This window comes from Mauremys reevesii, linkage group 2, assembly GCF_016161935.1.
Source record: "Mauremys reevesii isolate NIE-2019 linkage group 2, ASM1616193v1, whole genome shotgun sequence".
NCBI lineage: Eukaryota > Metazoa > Chordata > Testudines > Geoemydidae > Mauremys > Mauremys reevesii.
The window spans coordinates 91,910,525-91,937,952 of NC_052624.1; the positions used below are offsets into that span (position 1 = coordinate 91,910,525).

The following is a 27,428-nucleotide window of genomic DNA, read 5'->3' on the forward strand; positions in this document are numbered from 1 at the left end:
GAAATGTTATGTAACTTTTTACAGCTACTTCTCAGCCCAAACCTGATCTTTAAAAGAAAAGCACCTGAGTTGCTGAGTATTTTAGACCAGTGGTTTTCAACCTTTTTTTTTTCATTTGCAGATCCCTGAAAAATTTAGAATAGAGCTACAGAACCCTTTGGAAATCTTAGACATAGTCTGCGGACCCCGAGGGTTCTGCGGACCACAGGTTGAAAACCAGTTTTAGACATTAACATGTTTTAGACATCCTATGATTTAAAAAGTTTTTCAGAAAAAAAAAAAGATGAAAAACCAGCACTGTGCATGTGAGGGGGCACCCCTCATCTTATTAGGGAAGAAGGTAATGAGCTCTTCTGGGTTCAGCCAGCACTAACTAGATACACCTGCAAGGCTTGTTCTGTCTGGAGGGAGGAAGCTTAAAAAGTGAAAGCCTGCCACAGGAAGGGACAGTAACTGGGGAAGACTGCTGTGCCTCAGAGACAGGTGATTGCAGGGAGAGAGATCAAGGAAGAGGGAGACAGTTGCTGCCCCAGCCGCCCGAGTCTGCCTTTATCAGGTACAGATCAAATGTTAGCCCCCCGCCCAAAAAAAGGGGGGGGGGGAAGAGAGGTGTTGTTTAAGGAAGGACTTTAACCCTGATTAGGACAATAAAAAGCCTACAGACAATCTGGGACCAAGAGGGGTGACAGAGATACTGGCCAAGAGGTTAAGCACTTTTTCCCCCACTTTCTTTACTTTGTTCCTCCCTGCCCTTAGAGAAGGGGAAAGGAACTTCTTTTTGGAGAGATCTTATGCACCCACAACAGGGGAAGGACTCTTGTGTCAGAGAAAGGAAGCAACCCAAATTGTGGTCTGGTGGGGACTCAGTGGGCATCACCCACTACAGGGCATTTCGTACTGAATCAAAATTAGCACATTTATAGTTCTGCAACATGAAAAGGGTGGTTCCTGAATGAAATGAAAGTGAAAGAAGCTTTGGGCTTAGAGAACATTGTGACTGGAGATCTATGCATGGATTTAAAATTACTTGCAAAATGTACAGTATGTGCAAATCTATAACACATGCATGGTCTCAAGTGGTAGCAGGCTAGCAATTCACGTCACTGAACACTACTAAGCCTTATGGAATTTAAGACCAAGTTGCAGCAAATAAACAACTTCCTTTTTTTAAATTACGATAAAATTCTGATCTAAATGACACCATGTTGCATAATATATGGGAACAAAGGAAATGAACCTAGATTTAAAAGATCTATACAGTTTGCTTGAGAACATGTTCGAAACCTCTATTTCAAAACATACTGCAAAACATTAGATGGCAATCACTTTGGGTGAAAATCACCACCCAGATCAGAGGCCTCGGGGTGACGCCTTATCATAGTGTGATCAATTCCATAGGATCAATTCCATTTCAAAGAAGCCAAAGGTGTAAGCAGATACTAGTTTTAATGCAACACTTACAATTTTATTTCCAATATTAAGTGATATACAGTATTACTATCACCAGAAGTAACAAAGCCCATTTATAATGTACTTGTAAAGCATAAACAGGACAGCAAAGAATGAAGCACTGATTTGTTAAATACTCAAACCACATCCTCAGATGATGTAAATTAGCATTGCTCCGTTGATCTCAGTGGAGTGATGCCAATTTACATCAGCTGAGGAGCTGACTCTGTCACTTATGAAGGTGAAAGAGTATAGACAAGAGTGATCAGCTGAAGAGCTCATATATACTGCACACATATTTTACATTTTAAGTATACTAGAAAAGTGGCAATAACTCTGAAGAGGTGGTGTCTGTATAATTTTTTCATCTTTTGAAGATTGATCCCCCTTGGATCTATATGCTGTATGTCAATAATAAAAACAGAGCCTCAGAGAAACAAGAAAAAAAATCACTGCATTTTTGTTGGCATCAAACTATAGTTATTTGACCTTCTCTCTTTTGGTTTATGAAGCTCTTGGAGATATTTTTTTTGTAAAGCCCAGATGTTTTTCTATATTTGAGCAACTCAAGAGAGATACTGTAGTTATAGTTATTAAGCAACAGACTAAAGATGCTCACTGGTAACATCTAAAAACTTTCCAGTTTAAAAAAAAAAGAGAAGGATTTGCTTGACATAGTAAATACCTATACAAATGAAAGCACCATGGAGGTCATGTCTGCAAATGACATAAAATAACCAGTTTCTAACGAGATGGGTGAAAATATACAGTCACTGGAACTTATTAATAACTTATTTAGGTATCAATTCAGGAAGGTACTAACTTCCTAACTTTAAGTATTTGAGCAGTCCCACTGAAATCAATGAGAACTACACATACTGACCTGGCATACAAACATCTAACTGTGGTTTTGGATTTGGTAATACACGTATGTGCCAAGAATAATCTCCAAATTCAATTGTTTCCATTTAGGTTTATATTTTCATTACTTACTGAAGAACAAGGATATGACTGGTGAAATCTGCATTGTGTAATAAAGATATTTCAGGTGAATATATATTGTTTTTGCCACTTTTCTTTCTGGAGATATAGAAGGAAATTTCAGTAAACTGGATACATTTTTAAAATTTGTTTTAAATCACACTCAGAATTATATACAATCTCTTAACAGCATCATCATCAATATGGAGCATACTATTTTTTCATCTCCAAGATTGCACTGCCTGGTCCTCTGTGCTTAGCACTGCAGATGTTGCAGAACTGCAATGGGGACATCTGGAAATTTAAAAGAAAGGTATGTTAGTTAGCTAGTACTCTGTATTCTGCAACAAAACAATTGTTATATGAAAATTTACCTCAGAATTTGGGAAGGTAAATGTAAGTCACTCCATGAATTCTACAGCTTTCTAGTGAGCGCATAACTCCTGTGCATGTTCACACATACACATATATATAGGAAGGCAGTATAACAGAATGTATTATGCATGAAATAATTATGCTTGGAGCCCAGAAGCAGTATATTCCTCTCTGATTTTGCACGTGCTCTAAAAGACACCCTTCAGAACGATGTGTATGTATATAACAAACATATACTGAAGCCAAATTCTGCCCTTATGAGGATTAAATACTTATGCAAACAGCTATGTGCAACAAAGAGAGCACAAATTACTTGGCACGCTGTCCTCAGTCTTTGGAAGATCTGTGCTGGTGGCTCTGGCTGTGAGTGGATTTCTGAGCCACATCCCCAGATGGTGTGGATTGGCATAGCTTCACTGATTTCAAGGGAGCTAGGCTGATTTGCACTAGCTGAGGATCTGGGCCAGAGTCTCTATGTTTTGCTACCCAAATCAAACATTTTTTTAACTCCTGCTTTTACCCTCATACGTTCCTTACTTTTGCATTATTCTTTCTCCAATATGCCCCACTATGCCTGTATGCATCAAACAGGCTTCCTATAACTATAACTGGCATGGCACCAAACAGCAACTGCTCAGCAGAAATGCCGAGGACCAACAGCTAAACCCAAGAATATTAAGACTCCTACAGTAGCATTTACAACAAAAGTCAACTTTTTAAAACAAATCCCCGTAAATGTTATCTAGCCTTCTTTGTCCGGGAACAAAATTTCAGACTGGCTTTTGGCATCCTGGCCTTTTAGCCAAAATTTGACAATTCTTCAGATAATCCAATTCATAGTATGGTAATTATTGCTAGTAAATATTGTCTGGTCCAACAACAAATTGCCAACAAATAATTGCTTTTAAGAGAAATATTTAAGAGGCTTTACTATTATGGGAACATGCTAGTAAAATAAAGATCTCTGTGATAAATATTTAAATATATAATTTTTGATGTGCAAATACGGAGATGCCTTGTTTAGTTTGTTACATTTGCTAGAGGGAGTAGTTCTTTAGACAATGACTTTACAACAAAACAGACAAGTAAAAAAATCTTAAATTTCAATTGTTTTTCCTGTTTTATTAACTTTGAGGCTTTTATTTCCAAATCCCTGCCCAATTTTTATATATATATATATATAAAGTTATTTATTGTGTTTTCACTCTACAGCCAAAACAATTTAATTCACCAGATAAAGATAAAATTCTCAGCAAAAAAGTGAATATAAACAAAGTTATTTAAATATTTATTCACTAAAACATGAAGATGTTTTCCTCTCCAGATCAAATCAGTGAATGTAAGTTTCTTAAGAATTTGTTTTATTATGGAAGTTAATTAAATTAAAACATATCTTAGAGAGCTGCTATGGAAAAGTTTAAAAAAAAATCAAACAGCTCTTTCACTAAGTCTCTGAAATGCATTTCATATTCAGATGTGAGAAAAATCAAAATATTTTTCTTGTCTGAGAGCAGCAGTTTTCATTTAAATTATATGTATTTTGGTTGCAGTTGGGTTAACCACCCTTCTCCTAGACACATACTGAGATACAGTCAGAAATAATTGTAATAATCATTTTATAATCCCCGACAAACATGTGACCTTCTCTGTGGATGGCAAAAGCAAACCATTTGTCCTTTTGTCCTTCATGAAGGTGATCTCTCATACCCACAGAGATTAAAGTTGGTTGCTTACTGTGCTAGGTACAGGGAGGCATTCTTTGTGAAACATATGCCTGCAATGGAACACTGTCACACTGAAGGATTTGGATGCATCTGGGGGAAGAAAATAAATACGTTACAATGAGATAGTGAAACAAAGGAGCTAATGGTTATAATAATTTACCTCACCTATGCAAAAGATATTGATATATTCCATTATTTATGCAGAATAATAGGAACATCTTACATTTAGGTAGCGTCCTTCAGCTTAACGTATTCCAAAAATTGTTTAGATTATTATAGGTGGCTCAGGTAGTGCCAACAATTAATACTGCCCAACACTTTCCATCATGAAACACCATTTTCTAGTGCTAATAACTTTGCTAAACTTGATCCATTTGGGCTGAAATTTTCTTTACTGCATGTCTGCCTAAGAATGATTTTTTTTTGGTGGGGGTAGGGAGGGAGGGAGGGAATGTCAGCTAAAACAGTTCAACCACTTCTGAGAACAAAGTTATGGAAAATACATTGTTTTGCCCGTGTTAAAAAAAAATCTACAACTGTTTGTTGAGAAGCTCTTGTACCTCTGTGATTTGGAGCAAGGACTTTTAATTTGGCAAAGGGCTGCTCTGCAGTCAGGGATGTGCCTTTTGATGTCCCCATGAAAATTCGCCCCAGGTATAAGCCTCTGAATAACTCTTATAGAACATATTTTGTCCATAAATACACACACACACACAAGAATCACTTCATGAATCATTAATATGCAGTTTTTAATGCATTAAAAATAGGTGGCCAACCATCACTGGAACATCATCCCCTTCCAGATTTTCTACTACCAGAGGCCTGTGCTAGGCTTGATGTTGGTGGAGGTGAACGCAGCAGAACTACATTGTGAATCTAGCCCATGGTCTGATAAAACCATTTCAGTTCTACTTTCTCTTCTACGCCATGTCAACATCAATTTGGCAAATGATGAAAAAAAAAACAAACCCTGAAATGAAAGTGCTTCCATGAATGCTCTGTGCCACTGCTCAGTAGCTGGCTTTTTCACTAAAAAGAAAGTAATCTTAGTCAAATACTTAGCCATAAGTATTCTCATTTGGAGGGCTCAGGCCAACTTATTTTATTGAATCAAGCTATAACCTTCTCATTCTGAGGAACAAGTAAAAAAACCAACTATACATATTTTTTGTGCTATAGCACCCTGCCAAAATATATATCTTTATAAATAATGCTTTGCTGAATTTCTATTTTCAGGGCTAATCTCAGAAAATGTTTTAAAACTGCAATCTGTTATAAGATACAGTAACTCCTCGCTTAACATTGCTGTTATGTTCCTGAAACACGTGACTTTAGGTGAAATGATGTTAAGCAAATCCAATTTCCCTATAAGAATTAATGTAAATAGGGGGGGTTAGGTTCCAGTGAATTTTTTTTTTCACCAGACAAAAGACTATATATATATATATACACACACACACACACACATACACACACAGCATAAGTTTTAAACAAACAATTTAATACTGTACACAACGATGATGGTTGTGAAGCTTGGTTGAGGTGGTGAAATCAGAGGGAGGGATATTTCCCAGGGAATGCCTTACTGCTAAATGATGAACTAGCAGTAGCTGAGCCCTCAAGGGTTAACACATTGTTGTTAATGTAGCCTCACACTCTACAAGGCAACACAAATGGAGGGAGGGGAGACAGCGACACATAGAGAGAGAGAGAGAGAGAGAGTGTGTGTGTGTGTGTGTGTGTGTGTGTGTGTGTGTGTGTGTGTGTGTGATGTGCATTGCTCCTTTAAGTGCGCTGACCCCACTCTAAGCACATTGCCTTTTTCAGTATATCAGCAAGTTGAGACAGCAGCTGCTGCCGCCAGCAAGCTTCCTCCATCCTGAGCCCTGTCGTGTCCCCCTTTGGAGGAGATGGGGTAAGCGGGGAGGGGGGAAGGGGGACACCCTGATATTAGTACCCTTCTTTACCCCATTCCCTGGGCACAGCAAGCAGGAGGCTCCCGGGAGCAGCTTCAAGGCAGAGGGCAGGAGCAGCACATGGCAGTGGGGGGAGGGACAGCTGAACTGCTGGCAACTGATAGTCTGCTGGGTGACTGCTGCACAGGGAACTTAGGGGAGTGGGGAGCTGGTAGGGGGGCTGCCGGTCCACCCTGGTTCCAAGCCCCAACCAGCTCGCTCCAACAGGCTGCTCTTTCTGCAAGCAGTGGACAAACGACATTATAAGGGAGTATTGCACAACTTTAAACCAGCATGTTCCCTAATTCATCAGCAACGTAACAACAAAACAATGTTAACCAGGGCAACTTTAAATGAGGAGTTACTGTAAGTGCAAATCTCTTAGCACTGAGTGAAGCAATGTGTTTTCAAATGCTCAGATTGTAACAGGTTTATTCCAACAATAATTTTTTATTTAGATTTCCTAAAAAAGGATTCTCTCTCACAGGGTCTCTTTCCCACCAAGCATCCTACCTGAAGGAAGTATAGGGGAAAGACACGATTCACAGATATTCTCCTCTGTAAGAAAACAAATATTTAAAAATGAATGACAAAGAACATTATGTTATCATCATGCCTCAAGCAGACATGGCCCTGTCTTTACTATAGAAATTCCAGCATCCAATGCTGCATTTTGAGGAATTATTTATAATGCTCTATGCAGTCTATTAAAAATTTAAGTATGAAATAGAAGCAGCCTTATTGTCAGCATGAAAATATGTAGTAAGGTGCTTAAATTCTGTGGAGAATGTACCATTTAAACACCTAGATTGACAGTCTGATCAGAGCTGTAAACTCACAGGAAGAGCTTTGAAAGATGTTAAAAAATATATGGCTGTTTTTTCCATGTACAGTATGCTGTGTCAGAAGCTCTGATCCTCTGACTTTACAAATGTCAGGCCTTCTCGTGCTGGAATTATCACTGCATTTCCTTGGAGTTACACAACAGCTGATTTTTTATCATAGGTGCTTATGAAATAGTTTTAGGTATCTTTAAAAGCTGTATTGTAATTTCTTGTTTAGGTTACATATTCTGATTAACAGAATATTTGCGTAGCCAACAGGTCCCAGGAGGCAATACTTTTTAGTTTGATCAGAGCAGAGACTACTTGGATCATGATAAAAGTACTTACACAGGGACCTGTAGTTTCCAGAAGCTAGCAATTCCTCATTAAAGATGAGGACTAGCAGCATCCCTCTCCATTTTCTGTAAATTAGGTATGAGGCCCAGGCCCTTGGCAGGCTTCCAATATTGTCCTTGGTTGGGCACCCATAGTCTAAAAGCAAAGAATACCACTCAACAGTTTTGAAGATTACCGTATTTTGTTTGTACCCACCATCCACACGGACACCTTTCATTTGAGTTCGGTGCATTTTCTTCAATAGAGACAGTGAGTCTGCAACAAGTATCTTCTTGCATCCCTCACGTAGCAAAATCTATCACAAAGTACACAACCAGATAAGATTAAGTCAAGTCAATTACTATACATGCAAATGGAGAAAACTGTACTCAGATCTTGTCATACATGATGAGGCCAACCTTAAAAACTTTTCATTTGACTAATAAGAAATGCCACCTCAGTACTTGAAGCATTCCCTATATCAGTGTTTCGCAATCCTAAACCTTGGGATTCCCTGTGAAATTAAGGCCTTTTCTACACTATGAGGGGAGATCGATCTAAGTTACGCAACTTCAGCTATGTGAATAATGTAGCTGAAGTCGACATACCTAGATCTAGTTACCGCGATCTAGTTACCACACTACGCAATGTTGATTGGAGACGCTCTCCCATTGACTCCCCTTGCGCTTCTCATTCAGGTGGAGTACAGGAGTCCATGGGAGAGCAATCTGTGGTTGATTTAGCGGGTCTTTGCTAGACCCGCTAAATCGACCGCTGATGCACCGATGGCCACATGTCAAACCCCTGATAAGTGTAGACAAGGCTAAGAAAGGTTCGATTACCTTCTCCCCAAAAATATCTAAGCAAGCAAAATTTGTAACTATAATCAAACCACAAGCAAAGTTCGGAAGTTTCAAAAGACAAACTTAATTAGAAAGGAGGGGAGGGGGTCAAAAATTGTAAATACCCACTCAATTCAATACAATGGATGAACTTGCCTATGGTAAGGTTCCAAAGGAAGAAAATCTAAGGGAAAAAGGAGATCAGGACAGCTGGCAATTTCTCAAAGGTGCTACAGCAAACTATCCCAATATGAAGGAAAAATATGTGGAATACTAAGAGGCCACTATGGCTGAATCAGGAACTCTTTAATGACCTGAATGTCCAAAAGGGATTCTACAAAAAGTGTAAATATGGACAAATTTCTAAGGATGAATATGAAAGAGAAGCACAAACATACAGGAACAAAATCAGAAAGGCTAAAACCTAGACCTACCAAGGGACATAAAATGTAATAAGAGGTTGTATAAATATATTAGGAGCAAGAGAAAGATCAATAAAAATGTAGGTCGTCTACTTAGTATGGACGGAGAACTATTAATAGATGACATCATGAAGGTTGAGGTATTTAATGCCTACTTTGTGTCAGTTTTCACTAAAGATGTAAATTATGACTAGACACTTAACACAATTAATATTAACAAGGGGAAAGGAACATTAGGCAAAAGAGAGAAAGAACAGGTTAAAGAATATTTACATAAATTAGATGTATTCAAGTCAGCGAAACCTGATGAAATTCACCCTAAGGTACTTAAGAAACTAGCTGAAACAATCTTGGAACCATTAGCAATTAACTTTGAGGCCTCAAGAGGGATGGGTAAGGTTCCAGAGGACTGAAGAAGAGCAAATATAGTACTTATCTTTAAAATGTACCAGTCAGCCTAAGTTCAGTAGCTGAAAAGATATTGGAACAAATTATTAAACAACCAATTTGTAAGCACCTAGAGGATAAGAGCATTATAAGTAATAGCAAACATGGATTTGTCAAGAACAAATCATGCCAATCAACCTGATTTCCTTCTCTGAAAAGGTTACTGGCATAAAGGATAGAGGGGAGTAGTAGAGGTAATACATCTTGGTTTTAGTAAGGCTTCTGACAGTCTCCTATGACATTCTCATAAGCAAACTACAGAAATGTGATCTAAATGAGATTACTATAAAGTAGGTGCAAAACTCCTTGAAAGACCATACTGAGAGTAGTTATCAACGGTTCACTGTCTAACTAGGGTGATGAATCTAGTGGCATCCTGCAGAGGCTGTCCTGGGTCCAGTACTATTCAATATTTTCATGAATGACTTGGATTACGGAGTAGAGCACATGTTTATAAAATCTGTTGATGACTCCAAGCTGGGAAGGGTTGCTAACATTTTGTAAGAGGATTAGAATTCAAAACAACCTTGATAAATTGGAGCATTGGTCTGAAATCAACAAGATGAAATTCAAGACAGACAAGTTAGAAAGGAAAAAAAAAATCAATTGCTCAACTACAAAATGTGAAATAACTGGCTTGCTGGGAGTACTGCTGAAGAGGATCTGGGGGTTATAGAGGATGAAAAATACGAGTCAACAATGTGATGCAGTTACAAAAAAGGCTAATTTCATTCTGGGGTGCAGTCACAAGAGTTTCATATGTAAGACCATGAGGTAGTTGTCCTGCTCTACTTGGCACTCGTGAGGCCTCAGCTGGAGTACTGTGGACAAATTGGAGTGCTTTAGGAAAAATATGGACAAATTGGAGAGATTCCAGAAGAGAGATAACAAAAGGATAAAAGGTTTAGAAAAGCTGACCTATGAGGAAAGGTTAAAAAAAATGGCAATGTTTAGTCTTGGGAAAAGAAAACTGAGGGGGAACTTAACAACAGTTTTCAAATATGCATAAGGTTGTTATAAAGAGGTTGGTGATCAATTGTTCTTTGTGTCCACTGAAGGTAGAACAAGAATAATGGGCTTAATCTGCAGCAAGGGAGATTTGGGTTAGACATTAGGAAAAACTTGATAACTATAAGCAGAGTTACGTACTACAATAGACTTTCAGAGTTAGGTTGGGGGTTTTTAAGAACAGGTTAGACAAACACCTGTCAGAGATGGTCTAGGTATACCTGGTCCTGCCTAAGTGCAGTGGGGGGCGAGGCTGGGGGGAGGGCGCTGGACGTCATGACCTGTTAAGGTCCCTTCCAGCCCTACGTTTCTAGGATTCTAGAATCACATTGGTGCCTTCTGGCCTTATAATTTATAATTTATGAATTCAGCTCATCTAGCTAGCAAGACAGGTTAAGCGAGTCACCCAAGATGAAGGTATCAGCAAGGGGACAACTCATCATAAAGGAAAAAATTTCTTCAGCATGTTTGTCCACATGGATTCCCTTCTTGATGCGCACACTTCCCATGAGCACAAGATCAGATTCATTTGGTCACCGGTGTCAGCTGGAGCTATGACTGCACCCTGCATGTCCTTGCTCCCCACCCTCCTCCAAGGGCATAGAGGGCTGAGCAAGGCGATCAACAACCTGGGTGTATTCCTGAATGACTTTGTCCTGTTGATGTAAGACAACAATGCCATTACTATGTCGAGTGTGTGAAGTTTAGCTTCCCCTGGGGTGGAATGAGGCTTAGGAAAGAAAAAGGGCATTGAATGGATTGGTTTATATGGAACTCTGACACAGCCTTGGGCAGAAACTTGAGGTGAGGTCTGAGAGTGACCCTGTCCTTCTGAAACTGTATAAGGAGTACCTGTTATCTTCCCTACCCGTCAAGGTGATGTAATAGTTATTAACAACAGCCTTCATAGACAGGTGGTATAAGGAACAGGTTGCTAAAGGCTTAAAAGGAGGACCCATCGCCTTGCTAGTACTATACTGAGGTTCCCGAAGAGGGAAGGGCCTCCCACACGGAAGGAAAAACATGAATGATATCCTTACAGAATCTAGCCCTGGAATGTGGGAAAAGATAGTATGACCCTGGATAGGAGGGTGATATGCAGATATTGCTACAAAGTGGACCCTTATGGAGCTGCTGGAAAGCCCAGATTTGTTTCAGGGCTGGCAAATAGTCCAATAATTGCTGGAATTGGTGATGTCAAGAGAGAAAGCTGGTATTGAGATGCTGAAATAGAGAACTTCTATTTAGCTTTGTAGGTCAGTAATTGTGGTTCTAATTAACACACACTGGCACAGTGTGCAGAGAAAAGGTGGATGCTGCAGGAGTTCAGTCTCATTTCCACAGGCAGTAAGAAGGTTAGTTGAGCCTGCTTGGCCCTTTAGGTGCTTGCTGGGGATGGGGAGGGCACAAGGATATCTAAGGTGCAGGTGCAGGCACAGCCCCAGCGGACACAACTGGCCAAAAGAAACCAATCTTGTATGATTGGGGTGCATGTGCTCCAAGAATGGAATCCATATGGACAATCAGTGGAAGAATTTACACTTCTGCTCTAAATTTGAAGACTCAAGTTAGTATGTTACCAAGATAAAGGCTCCTCACTTCCATCAGAAAGAAGAATTTGCTGAGAAGGGATAATAAATCCTATTGAAAATACTGATGGCTCCATTTCAAATCTGGAAGCTCCAGGCATGCTCTGACTCAGACAGCCAACACTTCTCAACCAGGAGCAATCACCCACACCAAATGGAGAGCTGCACATTGTCTACTGCTGGCTCTCTCAGTCCTCTGCCTTTTGTAAGTGACAAACCTTCTCATGGCCCCAAGATCATCCCAAGATGTCTTCATGTCCCCAGAAAACTACTAGAAGCTGCATCATGGTGGCACCTTTTTAATTACCAAGTAAGATTTTGTTGTTTTCCCATAAAGAGCAGAATTCTTTTAAAATACACTACCATGAGAGCTGTAGCCTTCCCCCAGCTCCCTTGCTCCTCCTACACCTCACTTCTCATCCCCACAAAAAGGGAGATGGGCAGGCATTTTCTTACAGTGCCCCACCATTCCCAATCACTTATATCCTTCATCCTACACCCACGTTCGTTACTCCTTTCCCAAGATCCTTGTCTTTCTCCTCCCAGGGGCAACTTCCTTGGCAGTTTAATTCCCTCACCCCAGCCAATTTGTACCTCTACTTAAAAAACAAAAACAAAAAACAAAAAAACCCCACCTAAAAATGGAAAGAGGAAAACGGAACCAATCATGTTACTATGATTCCTTCTACATCCTCCAAGAAAAGACACTTGGGAACACATTACATGTAATAAACATTTCCAAACACTGACAACTAAGATCCTTCAAAATTTGTTTTTGTTCAAATGTATTTCACACTGACAAGTCATTTATACAGAAACTTTGGGTGCCAAGAAAATTCATCAAAGCTTTAGCTTTCATTTTTTGTTAGTGAAAGTCTTAGTCTTTCTGCATTTCTCTAATGCACTTCATTAGATGGACATTATTGTTCAGCAATATTGTAAAATGCAAGCCTGGAATCAATGGTGCCGAATTATGTACAGTATTATTACACAGACCCTAACGATGCAGAACCAAGGAAAAGGACATTTAAATTTCCACAACATGAAGCACGTTTATGCAAATTTAACAAGTCTGAATAAGTCACAAGTTCCCATTTTTCTGGATGGTTTGAAATAATTAATTTCCATGAAACCAGTTTTCAAACAGCACTCTCTGTCACAGTTTTTAGTTTGACAATCCTACAAACAAAGTGTGCGGTAACAAGAGAATGATTGCACCATTTCTTCTGATTATCTGTACTCTAAGAAAGAGTGAAAAAACTAATCTGGAACACTCAGCTATATAACTAATTGAAAGAATATATCATAGCAGAGTGAATTACAGCTAAGTGAACAGTTTCCAAAAACTGAAATTGCACACTCTCAGGTGCAAATGAATTATGTAGGACCTCCCCAAAATTAGCTAATTATACATCTGAAATACATTTTATAAATTCATAGACAATAAATCTCTAAACATTTTAAATTGGGCATGCCAGTGGGTGACAGTCTCATTCTCCAGTACTAAATACTTCAAACTATTAAATCATACAACCTCAAAGCACAATGAACCGAATTCAGTTCTACACTGTATAAAAAGTTTAAAATAGTAACCTCTAACTTTTTAATACCTGCTTTATTTCTCAGGAGACATCTGATTCTGACCCTATGGGTTTTCCCCCCTCTTCTTCCAAAAAGGACCACAGTGAAAGACAAATTCCATTTAAACCATAGAGCAGTGGCTTAAACTTTTAAAAAATGTCTGGAGGCTTTTTTGACAGAACAGCTGGATGAAACAATTTTGCAGAATAGGAGCATTCCCCTATTTAAAATGTTATAAGTTTTCAAGCTACCACATAAGGATTCATCACTTATATTTCAGGTGTGTGGGACCTCAGGAGGTCATCTAGTCCAACCCCTTGCTCAAAGCAGGACCAATCCCCAGACAGATTTTTACCTCAGTTCCCTAAATGGCCCCCTCAAGGACTGAACTCACAACCCTGGGTTTAGCAGGCCAATGCTCAAACCACTGAGCTATCCTTCCCCCTCAACAGTAGACACATTTATGGCTATGGAAAACGTGTAGAAGACTCACCATCAGACCTTATTCTGCTAATAATTGAATAAAATAGGCAAGAAAAAAATCACAGTGCAAAGAGGTTCTATGTCAGAGCTCAAAATTCCACTGACACAGATTCAGGGAGTTTAAAGACAAACTGGGTAATTTAATAACTATGGTATGTACAGAAAAGAGAAGCAATGGAAAAAATGAATGAATGTTTTTAAAGAATCATTTGCCATTCTTAGGACGAAAAGGGCATATAGGTAGGTCCCATTAGACAAGATTGAGCTACATTTATTAACAGTGAAATACGGGGAAAATTTACAAAGAAAACATAAATGCAGCAGGATCAAATTCTCTTAGGAGACAAAAAATGATTGTTCCTCTGTAGCAAAAACCCCAGGAACTAACTTCTTTTCTAGAAAAGGATGAGATTATTAAAAAGGAAAAAATATCAGGAGAATGAAACAAGGAGAAAAATGTGAAACTGATACAGTACCTTTCACTTTATTTAATAAATAACCTCATCAACCAAGCCCTTTGAAAGTAATGAAAATTTCATCCTCTGTTTCGGTCACATTACACTGCATTAAGGCAGATACTATCATATAATTTGATTACCAGCCACACCGACTTCCATTTAATTGATAAAGGTCTGATTCAGCAAAATACATAAAGATATCCTCAAGTCCATCCCTGTTCAGGAAAGCATTTAAGTATGTGCTTAAATTTAAGGGCATGATTAAATGCCATGAAAATCAATAAGCACGTGCTTAAATTAGTTCCTGAATTGGGGCCTAACTGAGTTTAAATCTCTGAATGAAATCAAGGAAAAAAGAAGACCTGTCACAACAAAAAACACCCCATGTAGATACTGTTATCAATAGACATAGGTAGGCTGTACAAGTTGTGATATGCCCTCTAGCGGTCACTCTAAGAACCAGCATCTTATTTATATTGTATTTAGGATAAAATAAGAATGAGGTGGATGGAAATAAACAGAAAATATCCAACATAAATTTTCCAGATGGATTTTTAATCCGTATTCAACCAGTCATGATAGAGAACTTAGGTTCAGTCAATAGAGATAAGAAAAAAAGGTCATAGTACCTGAGTAGTCAGAGTTATTAAAAATACTAAATAAAAAAGTGGTGGGTATATATTTGATATAAACAAAACAAGATCTTAGAGTAAGGGATGTCTTCTGCACTATTCTTCTGATACTTGTAGCAAAAAAAAGGGAATATGAATTAAAATTGTTTTTAAAATCAGACACATACCATCTTAAATGTATCACAATGATGCATATGCAACATTTGCTAACTTCTGTGATTAATGTAAACTAAATACCACATTAGTACATCCTGGAAGCTGAAGAAACTCCTTTTTTATCAATGTGGAAAAAGATATGTTTAAACTATGCAACAAGTGACTGAATAAGAAGAATATTTTTACTGGTCCTTTCTACATCAGAACACTGTACGTTCTAAAAGATAGGTCCACAAAATTTGTGTCAAAATTTCCAGATATGAGTGTTTAAAGTTATGCACATAAATTATATTTAGGCACTTGTAACTTCCACCATCATTTCTAGTAGGAAAGAAACAGACCGAAGTTTGAGAATTTTGGGTCAAGAGACTTTGCTACAGGTGCAGAGCTAAGGTTATTTGGACTCATCAGCTGTGCAGGTCCATAGTTTCAAATGTTTGAAGTTCTTCAAAGAGTAACCTTAAACTTGAAGTTTTAAACAGAGGATTTTTAATAACAAAAATGTTCTTGTACTTTTAGAATACTTACATGCTCTCCAGGTTAACCAAGTGTAGGTCTGGGAATTTACACTGTACACAAGATTTTAACCACAATAAAATACTTTATTCAAAAGAAAAATACTTGACATTGGTATTCTAATAGAATTTAAAGGTTGCTGCAATATAATAAATGACAGTGGGTTGATTGGCAGGGAAATCCTCTATGATACAAGTAAAAGTGTAAATTAGTTATTAAAGACATACTATCAAAATTATTCTACATACAGTGTTTAAAATTAAAGATTGTTTTTGGCTATCTGTTTTCCAAAATGGACTGAATGTTTTAAAACAGCTGAAAACAAACCAGGAATTACAAATAGAAAATTATTGCTTTATTATCAGAATTTCAATGTAACCTCGTGCAATTTGGTATGCCTGCCAGAGTTCTGATTGTGATTTAATTATATTTCAAATGCTGGCGGCACAATAGCAATTTATTCTCTGTTAGATAAACCTCCGCTCGTAGGCCTGTCACTTTTGATGCATGAGTGGACCCACTTAATAGAATGCACAATTTTATGGCTATATAAATTAAAATGCAGTTGCCAATGGCCTACTTGATTTATGATTTAATATTCATCTCAGTGAAGAGTTAGATTTAAAGAGTTAGATATAAAATACAAGAACTTTCAAGTTGTGGCTTTAGCCTACATTTTATTCAATTTAATACTTCTGGAAGAACCTGAAGAGCAGTTCTGTGTAAGCTCGAAAGCTCGTCTCTCTCACCAACAGAAGCTGGTCCAATAAAAGATATTATCTCACTTACCTTGTCTCTCTAAAGTACTAACTAGCAGATAAATACAAGTTTTAACATATCTAACTGACTGTGAGTTTATTACATAAAAAGGCATAAAGATGGGTAATATAGGACTGAACACTTCTGGTGGTGGTGATCATGAGGTAGGAGAGTGTCATTTAAACCTCTAAAGCTAGGGCTAACTAAATAAATAAATCCCACTTTAAGTTATCACTAGTTCATCTTCATCCATGATACCAACAGTGTGAGTGGCCACTGACCTTTTCAGTACACATCATGTAGGGCTGCTCAGGATAGGTGCACCATCACTGTCCTTAAAGTACAAAGGCCATCTGTGACTTGTTTATAACAATGCACACATCACTCCCATGGGTGGCGCTAACTAGTGGTAAGAAGGGTGGGAAAATCTGGGAGGAATGTCTTATCAGACAAGGCTTCACTGTAGCTGAAGCAAATATCCTCTCTCGGGCTGGATGGGGAGAAAGAGGAGAGAAGTCAGCATTATTCCTCCCTTTCTGGAGGCGGGGGAGACTGTCCTTCCCACTCTTAGATGACTGGCTAAGATAGACAGAATGGAAGGATGACAGAGATTGTGTCATACTGAAATGAGGTGGCATTGGGCAGAAAGAGACGGGTGTGTTGACGGAGAAGGAAAGGTAAAACTGTAGTTAGGAGATACAAAATATGGCTAAGGAGGAGAAATTGGCAGAGATTTTGAAAATACTAGGGGACAGGGAGTCGAATGGGGGGAATGAGGATTTTAAGGAACCTCAAAGTCAGCACCTCCACAAAGACTAATTAATCTTTTTTTTTTTTGGCACTCAGGTTAATATAGAGTCCCATTACAATCATAAAAATACTAAAAGATGCAAAGGATTATTAGCTTATCTGTACAAAGTAGCTCAAATTAACCTAGCCTCACTTTTTCCAGTACCATACATACTGCAGTCCAAAAGAGGATTTATCAACTTCAACACTTGCAAAATATTTATGTTCATGATAAACACAAAGAACTTAATTATGGATATGGTGCTCAGATATTACTTCTTGCCATATCTTTTAGCACGTGTGTGCGCACACACACGCCACACAGACACACCTTAGTTATCCATGAAGAAGACTACCAAAAAAATTGTGGACTGCGATCTAGATCTCTTTTTGGTTGAAGTAGGTGGCTCTATGGAACTTCCTGCCCCATAAGTGGAAGAGGGACTGCAAGTGGCGGACATCTTCCCATTGAGGCAACTGATCCATCAGACTCTGGACAATGCTGCCACCCTGATTCATTTTACTGAACAAGCTGGTGCCACCTTCCCTGGCAGACATTGTAAAGTTGAACGCAGGGTGAGGAGATAGTGACTGGCAGTAGCCTGTTCTAAAATGGCTGAAATGTGAGTCGACCATCACAATTCTTTATCTTTCGTACATGATTTGTTGACTTTCTGAAGTCAAACCCATTCAGCCTTAGCTTTTACTCTCAACAAATGTCTTTGAACACCCAAATTGGAGCTTTGCTTTTTCTTTAGCTCCAGCTGGTGTGTACATCTCCTCCCTGATCCATGGATGATGTTTGAAGGGCTGAAGCCCTAGCACTGAGCTTGCAGTGGCCACTAGTGATGACCTGAAACATCGCCTTTCCTCATCAGATGACAGCGTGAGAGACTTAAATCTCTCATGCTTTAGGCAGTTCACAACAGAAAGCCGTCAGATAGCTTGATTGCCATAAGAGCTTTTGGTTGAATGGGGCCAATTTTGGCCCTCTAATTGGTCATCTTCAAAGTTGGAGATGCACTTTTTGTCAGCAGAAGATGATTGATTAGAACACCTAACTATCCCCTAATTTCAAAAGATTGTGTGGGTTTGTACCAGAGCTGGTAAGGAAATCTAAAAGAATGAAGATTGACATTTTATGCTTACAACACAACACATACACTCCCACAAGTGCAGGAAATTCACTCATTACTCGCTCATTTTTTATATCAAGAGTCATGGAGGATAGAAAATATGGGGGCCATTTAGTTAATACCATACAGATAAATACTATAGGAGTATAATAGTTTTTCCTTTTTGGAATCAAGAGAAGGTTTTGCCAAAGCCAGCATGGTCTCTAGGGTACCAGTGTGGAAGTCAGGAGAATGGATTCTGTTTTCAGCTATGCCACTTCTTGTGCGGCCTTTGAATAAGGTATTTCATCTCTGTTCTCAGTTTCCCAATTTGGAAAATGAGACAGAATTGTGAGTAAACATCATTAACATGCTTTTAGATAAAAGGATGAAAAATGACAAAGACCTGAGCATCTTTATTAATAATAAGGTATGACAAACAGATTTAATTGGTCTGCTACACACATTTGAAGAGTCAAACAAATGAGGCAAGATCCTCAGCTGTATAAATCAGCATAGTTTAATTGAAGCCAATGGAGATAAATTTTCCATTGCTATAAACTGAAGTGACACATGGAATCCAGACCTTGTTTGCAAAGGTGCATTTTACACCATAAATGTAAGTCTTTTAGCAGCAGTCTTATTTCAAGCAGTAACTTATAGATTCTTTTGTAAGGAGTACTAGTCCCTGTATTGTTGTTATATTATTTTCTATACAGCTGTAATAGCACATGAAGCATTAATTTAATTAAAGTCCCCCTAACTTCTATTAGCTCTATGTCACAGAGGTTCTCAATCTTTTTCCTTCTGAGGCCTCCACAACATGATATAAAAAACTCCACGGCCAACCTGTGTCACAATAACTGGTTTTCTGCATATAAAACCAGGGTCTGTGTTACGGGCAGCAAGCAGGGCAATTGCCTGGGGCCCCAACCCACAGGGGCTCTTGCGAAGCAACACTGCTCAGGCTTTGGCCTCAGCTGCAGGTGGCAGGGGTCAGGGCCCTGGGCTTCAGCCTCATGCGGTGGGGCTTCGGCTTTCTACCCTGGGCCCCAGCGAGTGTAATGCTGGCCCTGCTTGGTGGGCCCCCTAAAACCTGCTCATAGCCCCCTGGGGGCCCTAGACCTCTGGTTGAGAGCCACTGCTCTATGAAATATATATTTTAATCCTAGAACTATCTGGATCTATTCAAAATGAAATCACTTAAAAACCACAAAGCATTTCAAGGCTAATAACTTTTATCCTAAAATAATTTATTTAAAAGCTATTTGAAGACAAAAATGAAAACAGTAAATTTCTTTTTAAAAATGTCCACTGTCCACTGTGACTTGAACAGGACACTGTAACAACAGAACCAGCAGTGCAGGGTAGCAGAGAGTCATATCAGCAGTGAAGAGGTTACTACATGAATGTTGCATCTAGTGTAGTATTTAGAAGCTATTTACTTTTAAAGTAATTATATCCGATGAAATCAGTGCAAATCACTACAGATCATCAGTGACTATGTACTGTATATACTCGTTCATTAGCCCGTTCGTTTATAAGCCAACCCCCACAAAATGGATAGGTAAAAATAGCAAAAACTGTATGACCCTTTCATAAGCCGACCCTATATTTCAGGGGTTGGAAAACTTTGGCTCCCAGCCCATCAGGGTAAGCTGCTGGCGGGTTGGGACGTTTTGTTTACCTGGAGTGTTCACAGGCCCCTCAGCTCCCAGTGGCCATGGTTTGCTGTTCCCAGCCAATGGGAGCTGCGGAAAGTAGCGCCACTTCCCGCAGCTCCGACTGGCTGGGAACAGCGAACCATGGCCACAGGGAGTCAAGGGGTAGCAGGGGTAATGGCAATGGAGGCATAGCTGAGCCATGCAGAGTACATGGAAATCCACTGGAACCAGTGGGTTTCTACTAGGCATGCCTCTGTTCCTGCTACCAGTGTGACTGTGGCTACGTTGCTATTTATACTCACGCTAGCTCAATGACAGCTAGCGCGAGTATGTGGACATGAGCAGGAGAATCACACCCTTAGCTCATAGTGTGTAGACATAGCCTGAGTCAAAATAATGCAGTGCCACAACCCAAGCATCTCAATATAAGAAGTCATGATTGTCTGATTTAGTCTGTGGCCATATCCGACTGGTCAGTGACAAAGTGGTTTTCAGTTCTTTGAGGCAGAATACCACAGTAGAGATAAAGAGAGCACGTGAGCTTCATTTACCTGCAAATTGTAATCCTGGAGAATTTTCACCAGTGAATCTCTCAGATTAGGAATCTCCATGCCTTCCTTAATGCGGTGAATCAGAAGAATGGGGTCAACGTGGGTACCAATGTTGTTTAACAAGCCAGTAATAAAAGCTGTAAAAAAAAAGATGTAAAAAAGTTGTAAGATGAAGCCCCACTAAAATGCTCAATACTAGAGTGCTGTGACAACAGCCAATAGCCTTCTGCTGATTTTATGACAGCTCTTTCCTTAAAAGGCAATGTTAAGTCACATTCATATTTCTTGCACACATCTCTCTTGAGTAAGGAAAGAGGACATACTGTGATTGGCAGACTAACACAAAAGTCTTTGAGCCTCTGAAAAGGAAACCCAGAGTATTTAATTGGCCAAGTCTTCAAAAGACAACAAACATAACACGCAAATTTGAAATTATAGTGTGCCCATAGCTGAATGTTTTTGGGCACCTGAACACATTGAACCAGAAGGTTAATTTCAATGCATGATTACTTTGGAAACATGGGATAAAGAATTAAATATTTTTCAAGCACTTCTCTGAACCTTTTCCCCACAGGCGTGAAATGCTGTTTCATGCAGTGCTGAGGAGGGCCTTTTGCTCCACCCCCTTTGCTTTTTGGCCAATCAGCTGCCCAGATGGAGCTCTGGGAAGGAGAGCAACTCAAGATCTAGCATCTTCCCTCTGCCCAGGAATTGTGCAGGTCCACTTGAGGTGCTGCGTAAACAGGCAAAGGGGGCTGGTAAAATTCCCAAGGTGATGTGGGGCTTTTTTCTCCACTTGCTCAGGTGTTTAACTCCTGAACATTTCATCTTTAAAAACCTTCTCTCCTCAGTAATTAGTAACATGTTTGATGATGGTTTTCTGCCCATCAAGTATTGGACTTGAGAACACGAAACTCATCTCTTGCAGGTTAAGAAATGGTAATGATTTCTTGTTACCTGGTACTGGTCTGAATTAGTGGCCAAGTGGTGAAAAGCTCTGTATCTCAACAGTAATCTTATGAGACATTCAGTGCCTGGGAAAAGGGTGCCTAATCAAGATAGTTTTATAGCCTTGGCTTTAGAAATTCCAAAAGAGGATACAGTCATATATTGTAGATAGCTTTAAAGGTTCCCCAAGTGATTTAAATTCCCAATGATATATTCTCTCCTGAATCCGCTCTCTAATAAAAAATGATATTGTGTTGACATTCTGTCAGTAACCTCGCTGAGCTGTAAACCCAGAGCAGATGATCAAGACAGGGCAAATGGGAACCCCTCCACAAAATAATATTAAAAGATATTTTGTTTTCACCAGACAAAGTAAAGAATTCAACACATTTAATCTGGTGAAAGAGCAGAAAGATCTACGCTGATCTTTATTTTCAGAAATTTGCAAAGTGACACATGCACTATATGAAAACTTATAAAATAGCTCAAACTTTCTGTCAATGTAGCCTGAAGATCAACTTTTCAGGAGGTATAAAAATATACCCTCACTTCAGACCAACTTAAAAGAAATAAAATATTTCATGAATTTCTGTAGGTAATAATACACTTACTAGAAGTTGTAGGATGACATCATATGCTTAAATGCTTGCCCTTTCTCACCTCCAGATACTGCAATACTAGAGGATTTTTTCCTCAGGATGCCAATATTAAAAATGATTACATTGCAATACAACCTCTTGCACTAGGTAACCTGGCATGGCTCCAAAAAGAATTAGAACATATTTTTTTTGCCATGCACAGGGATAATTCAACTCCCCCTCCCCCAAGCTTACTGCATTTCACCAAACATACATACAAAGCTGCCTGTAGCTTATTCTGCTTACGTGGTTTGTCGATAGAATATAAAATGAGGTCTTCCCATAGTTCTCCATCATCTTGCTCCTTGGCAAATTCAATAGCCTTATCTACATCATACAATTCTTCCATTATCATCTTCAGTGCGCTACGGCTATTCCCCATTCTGCCTAGAAGAAAAAAGGAATACGGGAATTATAAAAACCACAGAAGAAAAATGTGCAGAAAGCACCCTGTGATAAACATCTGTACAGTTTATACTGTTCCTGGTTCACGAACAAGAGGGTGAAGTCTTAGACCCCAATTCAGCCAAGCACTTAAGCACGTTTTAGTGCTTTGATGAATCTGGGCCTTAAAATTTTGTTATAACTATACAGAGGTAGGTTAAGCAAAGTGATGTTAATTCTCTCTCTCCTGCACTGCAGGTACATCTGAGGCAGAATAAGTCTAATTTTATTATATACATATACACACACACACACATACACACACACACACACACACATTCTCTCTTTAAATGGACCTCATCTTCCAAAGATGCTGAACATTCATAGCAGCAATGACTATAAAATACTTGGATTACAGTTGACTGAACCATCTCTTGTATTGAGTAAACCTATTAGTTCTTTTCTGAAAGCAAGAGTTCCTCTGCACTTCCAACATACATACAGAACATTTTTCATAGTAAATGAGACCCATTAGGTAAATTTCCTGTTCTATTGTCAGTTCTGCCCACCACAGCTTTAATACACACAGACTCCACAGCTGTATGTTACAATTCCTCTCATCCTGAAGAGGGTTCCCCACCCTGCTGAGAGAATTACATTACACGATCGAGTACTTTAAAAATATATATAAACAAAACAAAAGTCCAGTTTTCTTGCAGGATAGGTGGAATTTGAAGTTCCAAGACTGTAAGCAAAATTGGAATGAGCTTGGGGGAGGGGGCAGAGCTTGGGGGGGGGGGTCGCTGCCAGCTTCAACCCCGCTCTGCTCCCAGCTGAGGCTCCCAGACCCCCAGAGGGCCAAAGACCCACAGTTGAGAACCACCGCTCCATCATATCCCCCCTTAGTTGTCTCTTTTCGAAGATGAACAGTCCCAGTTTTTTTACTCTCTCCTCATATCGAGGCTGCTCCATATCCCTAACTTTAATGTATATATTTTGACATGGGGTGACAAGAACTGCACATAGTTTTCATGACGTGGGTTTATCAGGGATTTATATAGTGGTATTATGATATTTTCTGTCTTATCTATCCCTTCCTAATGGCTCCTAACATTCTGTTAGCTTTAACTGCCACTGGACCTTGAACGGATGTTTTCAGAGAACTATCCATGACGACTCCAAAGGTATGTCTACACTACCCACCGGATCGGCGGGCAGTGATCGATCCAGTGGGGATCGATTTATCGCATCTAGTCTAGATGTGATAAATCGACACCCCCAAGCGTTCTCCTGTTGACTCCTGTACTCCAGCGCCGCGAGAGACGCAGGCAGACTCGACGGAGGAGCGGCAGCAGTTGACTCACTGCGGTGAAGACACCATGGTAAGTCGATCTAAGTACGTCGACTTCAGCTACAGTTATTCACATAACTGAAGTTGTGTAACTTAGATCCATCTCCCCCCCAGTGTAGATGTCTTTCTTGAATGGTAACAGCTAACTTAGACCCCATCTTTTTGTTAGTATAGTTGAGATTATATTTGTGCATTACTTTGCACTTATCAACACTGAATTTCATCTGTCACTTTGTTGCCCAGTCACCCAGTTTTGTTAGGTTCCTTTGTAACTCTGCACAGTCTGCTTTGGTATTATCTTGTAAGTTTTATCATCTGCAAACTTTGCCATCTTACTGTTCACCCTGTTTTCCAAATCATTTATGAATTTGCTGAACAGCACAGGTCCCAGTACAGATCATTGGGGGACCTCACTATTTACCTCTCTCCTTTGTGAAAACTGATTATTTATTTCTACCCCTTGTTTCCTATCTACCAGCTGTTGATCCATGAGAGACCTTTCCTCTTATCCCACAAATCCTTACTTTGCTTAAGAGTCTTTGGTGACCCGGTCAAAGGCATTCTAAAAATCCAAGCACACTATACTCACCGGATCACCTTTCTCCACATATTTGTTGACCCCCCTCAAAGAATTTTAATAGGTTGGTGAAGCATGACTTCCCTTTACAAAAGCTGCATTAACTCTTCCACTACATATTATATTCCCCTATGTGTCTGTAATTCTGTTCTTTACTATAGTTTCAAACAACTTGCCTGGTATTAAAGTTAGTCTAATTGGTCTATAATTGTCAGGATTGCCTCTGGGGTCTTTTTAAAAATCAGTGTTACATTAGCTATCCTCCAGTCCTCTGGTACGAGGCTGATTTAAGTGAGAGGTTACATACCACAGCTATTAAGCTCTGCAATTTCATATCTGAGTTTTTTCATAACTCTTGAGTGAATACCATCTGGTCCTGATGACTTATTACTGTTTAAATTTAATCAATTTGTTCCACAACTTCCTCTATTGACACTTCAACTTGGCATGATTCCCCAGATTTATCCTAAAAAGCGAAAAAGGATGGTTCAGGTGTGGGAATCTCCCTCACTTCCTCTGCAATGAAAACGGGTGCGAAGAATTCATTTAGCTTCTCTGCAATGAGGCTGTCTTCCTTGAGTGCTCCCTCAGCATGTTGATCATCAAGTGGCCCCACTGATTGTTTCATAGGCTTCCTGCTTCTGATGTACTTAAAAATAATTTGCTATTAGGTTTTTGTGTATTTTGTTAGTTGCTCCTCAAATTCCTTTTTGACCTGCCTAATTATACTTTTACACTTGACTTGCCAGAGTTTATGGTCCTTTCTATTTTCCTCCATAGGATCTGACTTCCAATTTTTAAAGGATGACTTTTTGCCTCTAACAGCCTCTTTTACTCTGTTTAGCTATGGTGGCACTATTTTTTTCTGGTCCTTTTTTTTTTTTTTTTTTTAAATTTAGGGCATATATTTAGTTTGAGCCTCTTATGGTGTTTTAAAATTGTTTCTATCCATCTTGCAGACATTTCACTATCGTGACTGTTTCTTTTAATTTCTGCTTAGCTGGCCTCCTCATTTTTGTGTGGTTTCCCTTTTTGAAGTTAGATGCTTCTCTGGGCTTCTTTGGTATTTTCTTCCTTACAAGGATGTTATATTTAAATATATTTTGGTTGCTACCTCCTAATAGTTTGGCTATCTTTACCTCTTGGCCCCGATCCTCTGCTCCACTTAGGACTAAATCAAAAATTGCCTGTCTCCTGGTAGGAGATAGATATGTAAGGTAGTTTTACTGACTACACATCAACTTTGTTTCTGGGAGAATAAGTGTGTTAAATGACAGGACTTAATGCTTTGTGCATACTTTCACAGCACAAATTTTATGACAAGATTAAAATTATGTTGCAATTTACTACAATGAAAGTTACTTACTCAGAAGATAGACGGTCTCTTCTACAAAGTTCCTCTGTTGGCAGATCTCAAGAGCCTTAAATTTCAGAGGGAAAAAAAAAGAGAGAATATGGGGTACCATGCCATAATATTTATCATCAACAAATGTTACAAAGGCCAAAAGATACTTTTCTATAAAGATGCATTACTCATCTGGACAAAAGAACAGCTCCATTAACATTGGCAGAGCCTTCAGAATTAATTAAAAGAAGAGACTTTTTGGCACATCTTTCCCTCTGATTTTTTTTTCATTTATCTGGAGGTGGAAGGGGTAGGGTTCTTAATGCTACAGTTTGGGTTATATCCAGGACTCAGACTGACAAACATCCTCAGGGCTCACATTCCTGGGGCAAGCAGGGACCATATGCAACAGATTAGAGGAGGGATTCTCACTTTTTTTTCATAGCATGGATCACATCTTAGTATCATATCTTCCATTCCAATCACACAACATCCTAAAGGCAACTACAGTAATGGCTTACATGGAAAAGTAATACTAAAAATATTTTAGCTGCTTTTATGTGATTTAGCAGCTGGACACAAGTAAGAGATTCTGTACCATATGACCAGCAAGCTCTCCATCAATGTTCCAAGTTTGGAAACTACAGGCCATTGGAAAGAAAGGTTCTGGCCAGAGGACACTCACTCCTGGCCAACTAACAGAGAAAGTAGCTCCTCCTCTTCCACATCCTGAACTGGAGAAAGTCACTCTGAAACTAGTCACCGGGCAGAATGAAGAGACCAACATTTGCAGGTACTCTAAAGAAGTTACATATAGTACAAAGAGAAAGGATGGGGAAGAAGGCAAAAGAGGAAACATATCAAGTAATCTGTATTAATAGACTAAGCCATAATAAGAGTCAAGTTTTTGAAAATGAGGTTTTCTTTCACCCACCCAGGGAAAGTAGGGCAAAGGTTAGAAGATACATTAGTAGGCGTTTATTCAGACATCAGTAAGATCAGAGGATGAAAGTCAACATCATTGCAGTGGTACCCTGGGGCAGCAATGCTGATGGCAATGGAGCTATGCCAATTTATACCAGCAGGGAATTTGATTCATGGAGATCAAAAGGAGAATGATACATGATTAAAGACAGATACGGGGTGGATTAAGTCTCCCTCCCCCTCTCACATAGCTCTGTATGGATTGAAACACAGAACAGAGAGAAACCGACCTCCTGTCACTCTCAAGTCAGACCAAGAAGTTCTCCACACTATCTACAGATAAAAACCCCAAATAAACACGTGAATAAGGGTATAAGCACAACTGACCAGTCTTTTTCCACTGTGAAAGGAAATATAAGGTAAAAATAGCCAGGTCTTCAATATTACTGCATCTATAATGCTCCCTGTAGAGGGAAGCAGAGAACATAAATTCTTCTCTTGCAGTTTCTCTCATACTACATCTGTGAAATTGCACTTGAATAATAGTGCTGTCTTCCTCTCTCAGAAAGGTTTTTAGGTAAGAAAATAATTTCTTCCTGGCCAGT

The 27,428-nt window shown here is 39.1% G+C and overlaps 1 protein-coding gene across 2 annotated transcripts in view; it reads right to left on the reverse strand.

The window, feature by feature from the left end:
* Positions 1-1,440: 1,440 nt before the first annotated feature.
* Positions 1,441-27,428, reverse strand: part of VPS41 (VPS41 subunit of HOPS complex) — a 146,526-nt gene continuing 120,538 nt past the window's right edge. Inside the window, exons 23-29 of one of the 2 annotated variants that reach the window (XM_039524930.1) lie at positions 25,921-25,975; positions 22,489-22,629; positions 20,657-20,793; positions 7,861-7,960; positions 6,998-7,042; positions 4,540-4,619; positions 1,441-2,724 (exon numbers count right to left, since the gene is read on the reverse strand). In XM_039524930.1, coding sequence (XP_039380864.1) covers positions 2,644-2,724; positions 4,540-4,619; positions 6,998-7,042; positions 7,861-7,960; positions 20,657-20,793; positions 22,489-22,629; positions 25,921-25,975 — 639 coding nt within the window. In that variant the 3' untranslated portion in view covers positions 1,441-2,643. The remainder of the gene's footprint in view (positions 2,725-4,539; positions 4,620-6,997; positions 7,043-7,860; positions 7,961-20,656; positions 20,794-22,488; positions 22,630-25,920; positions 25,976-27,428) is intronic. The other variant, XM_039524931.1, reaches the window with a different exon arrangement.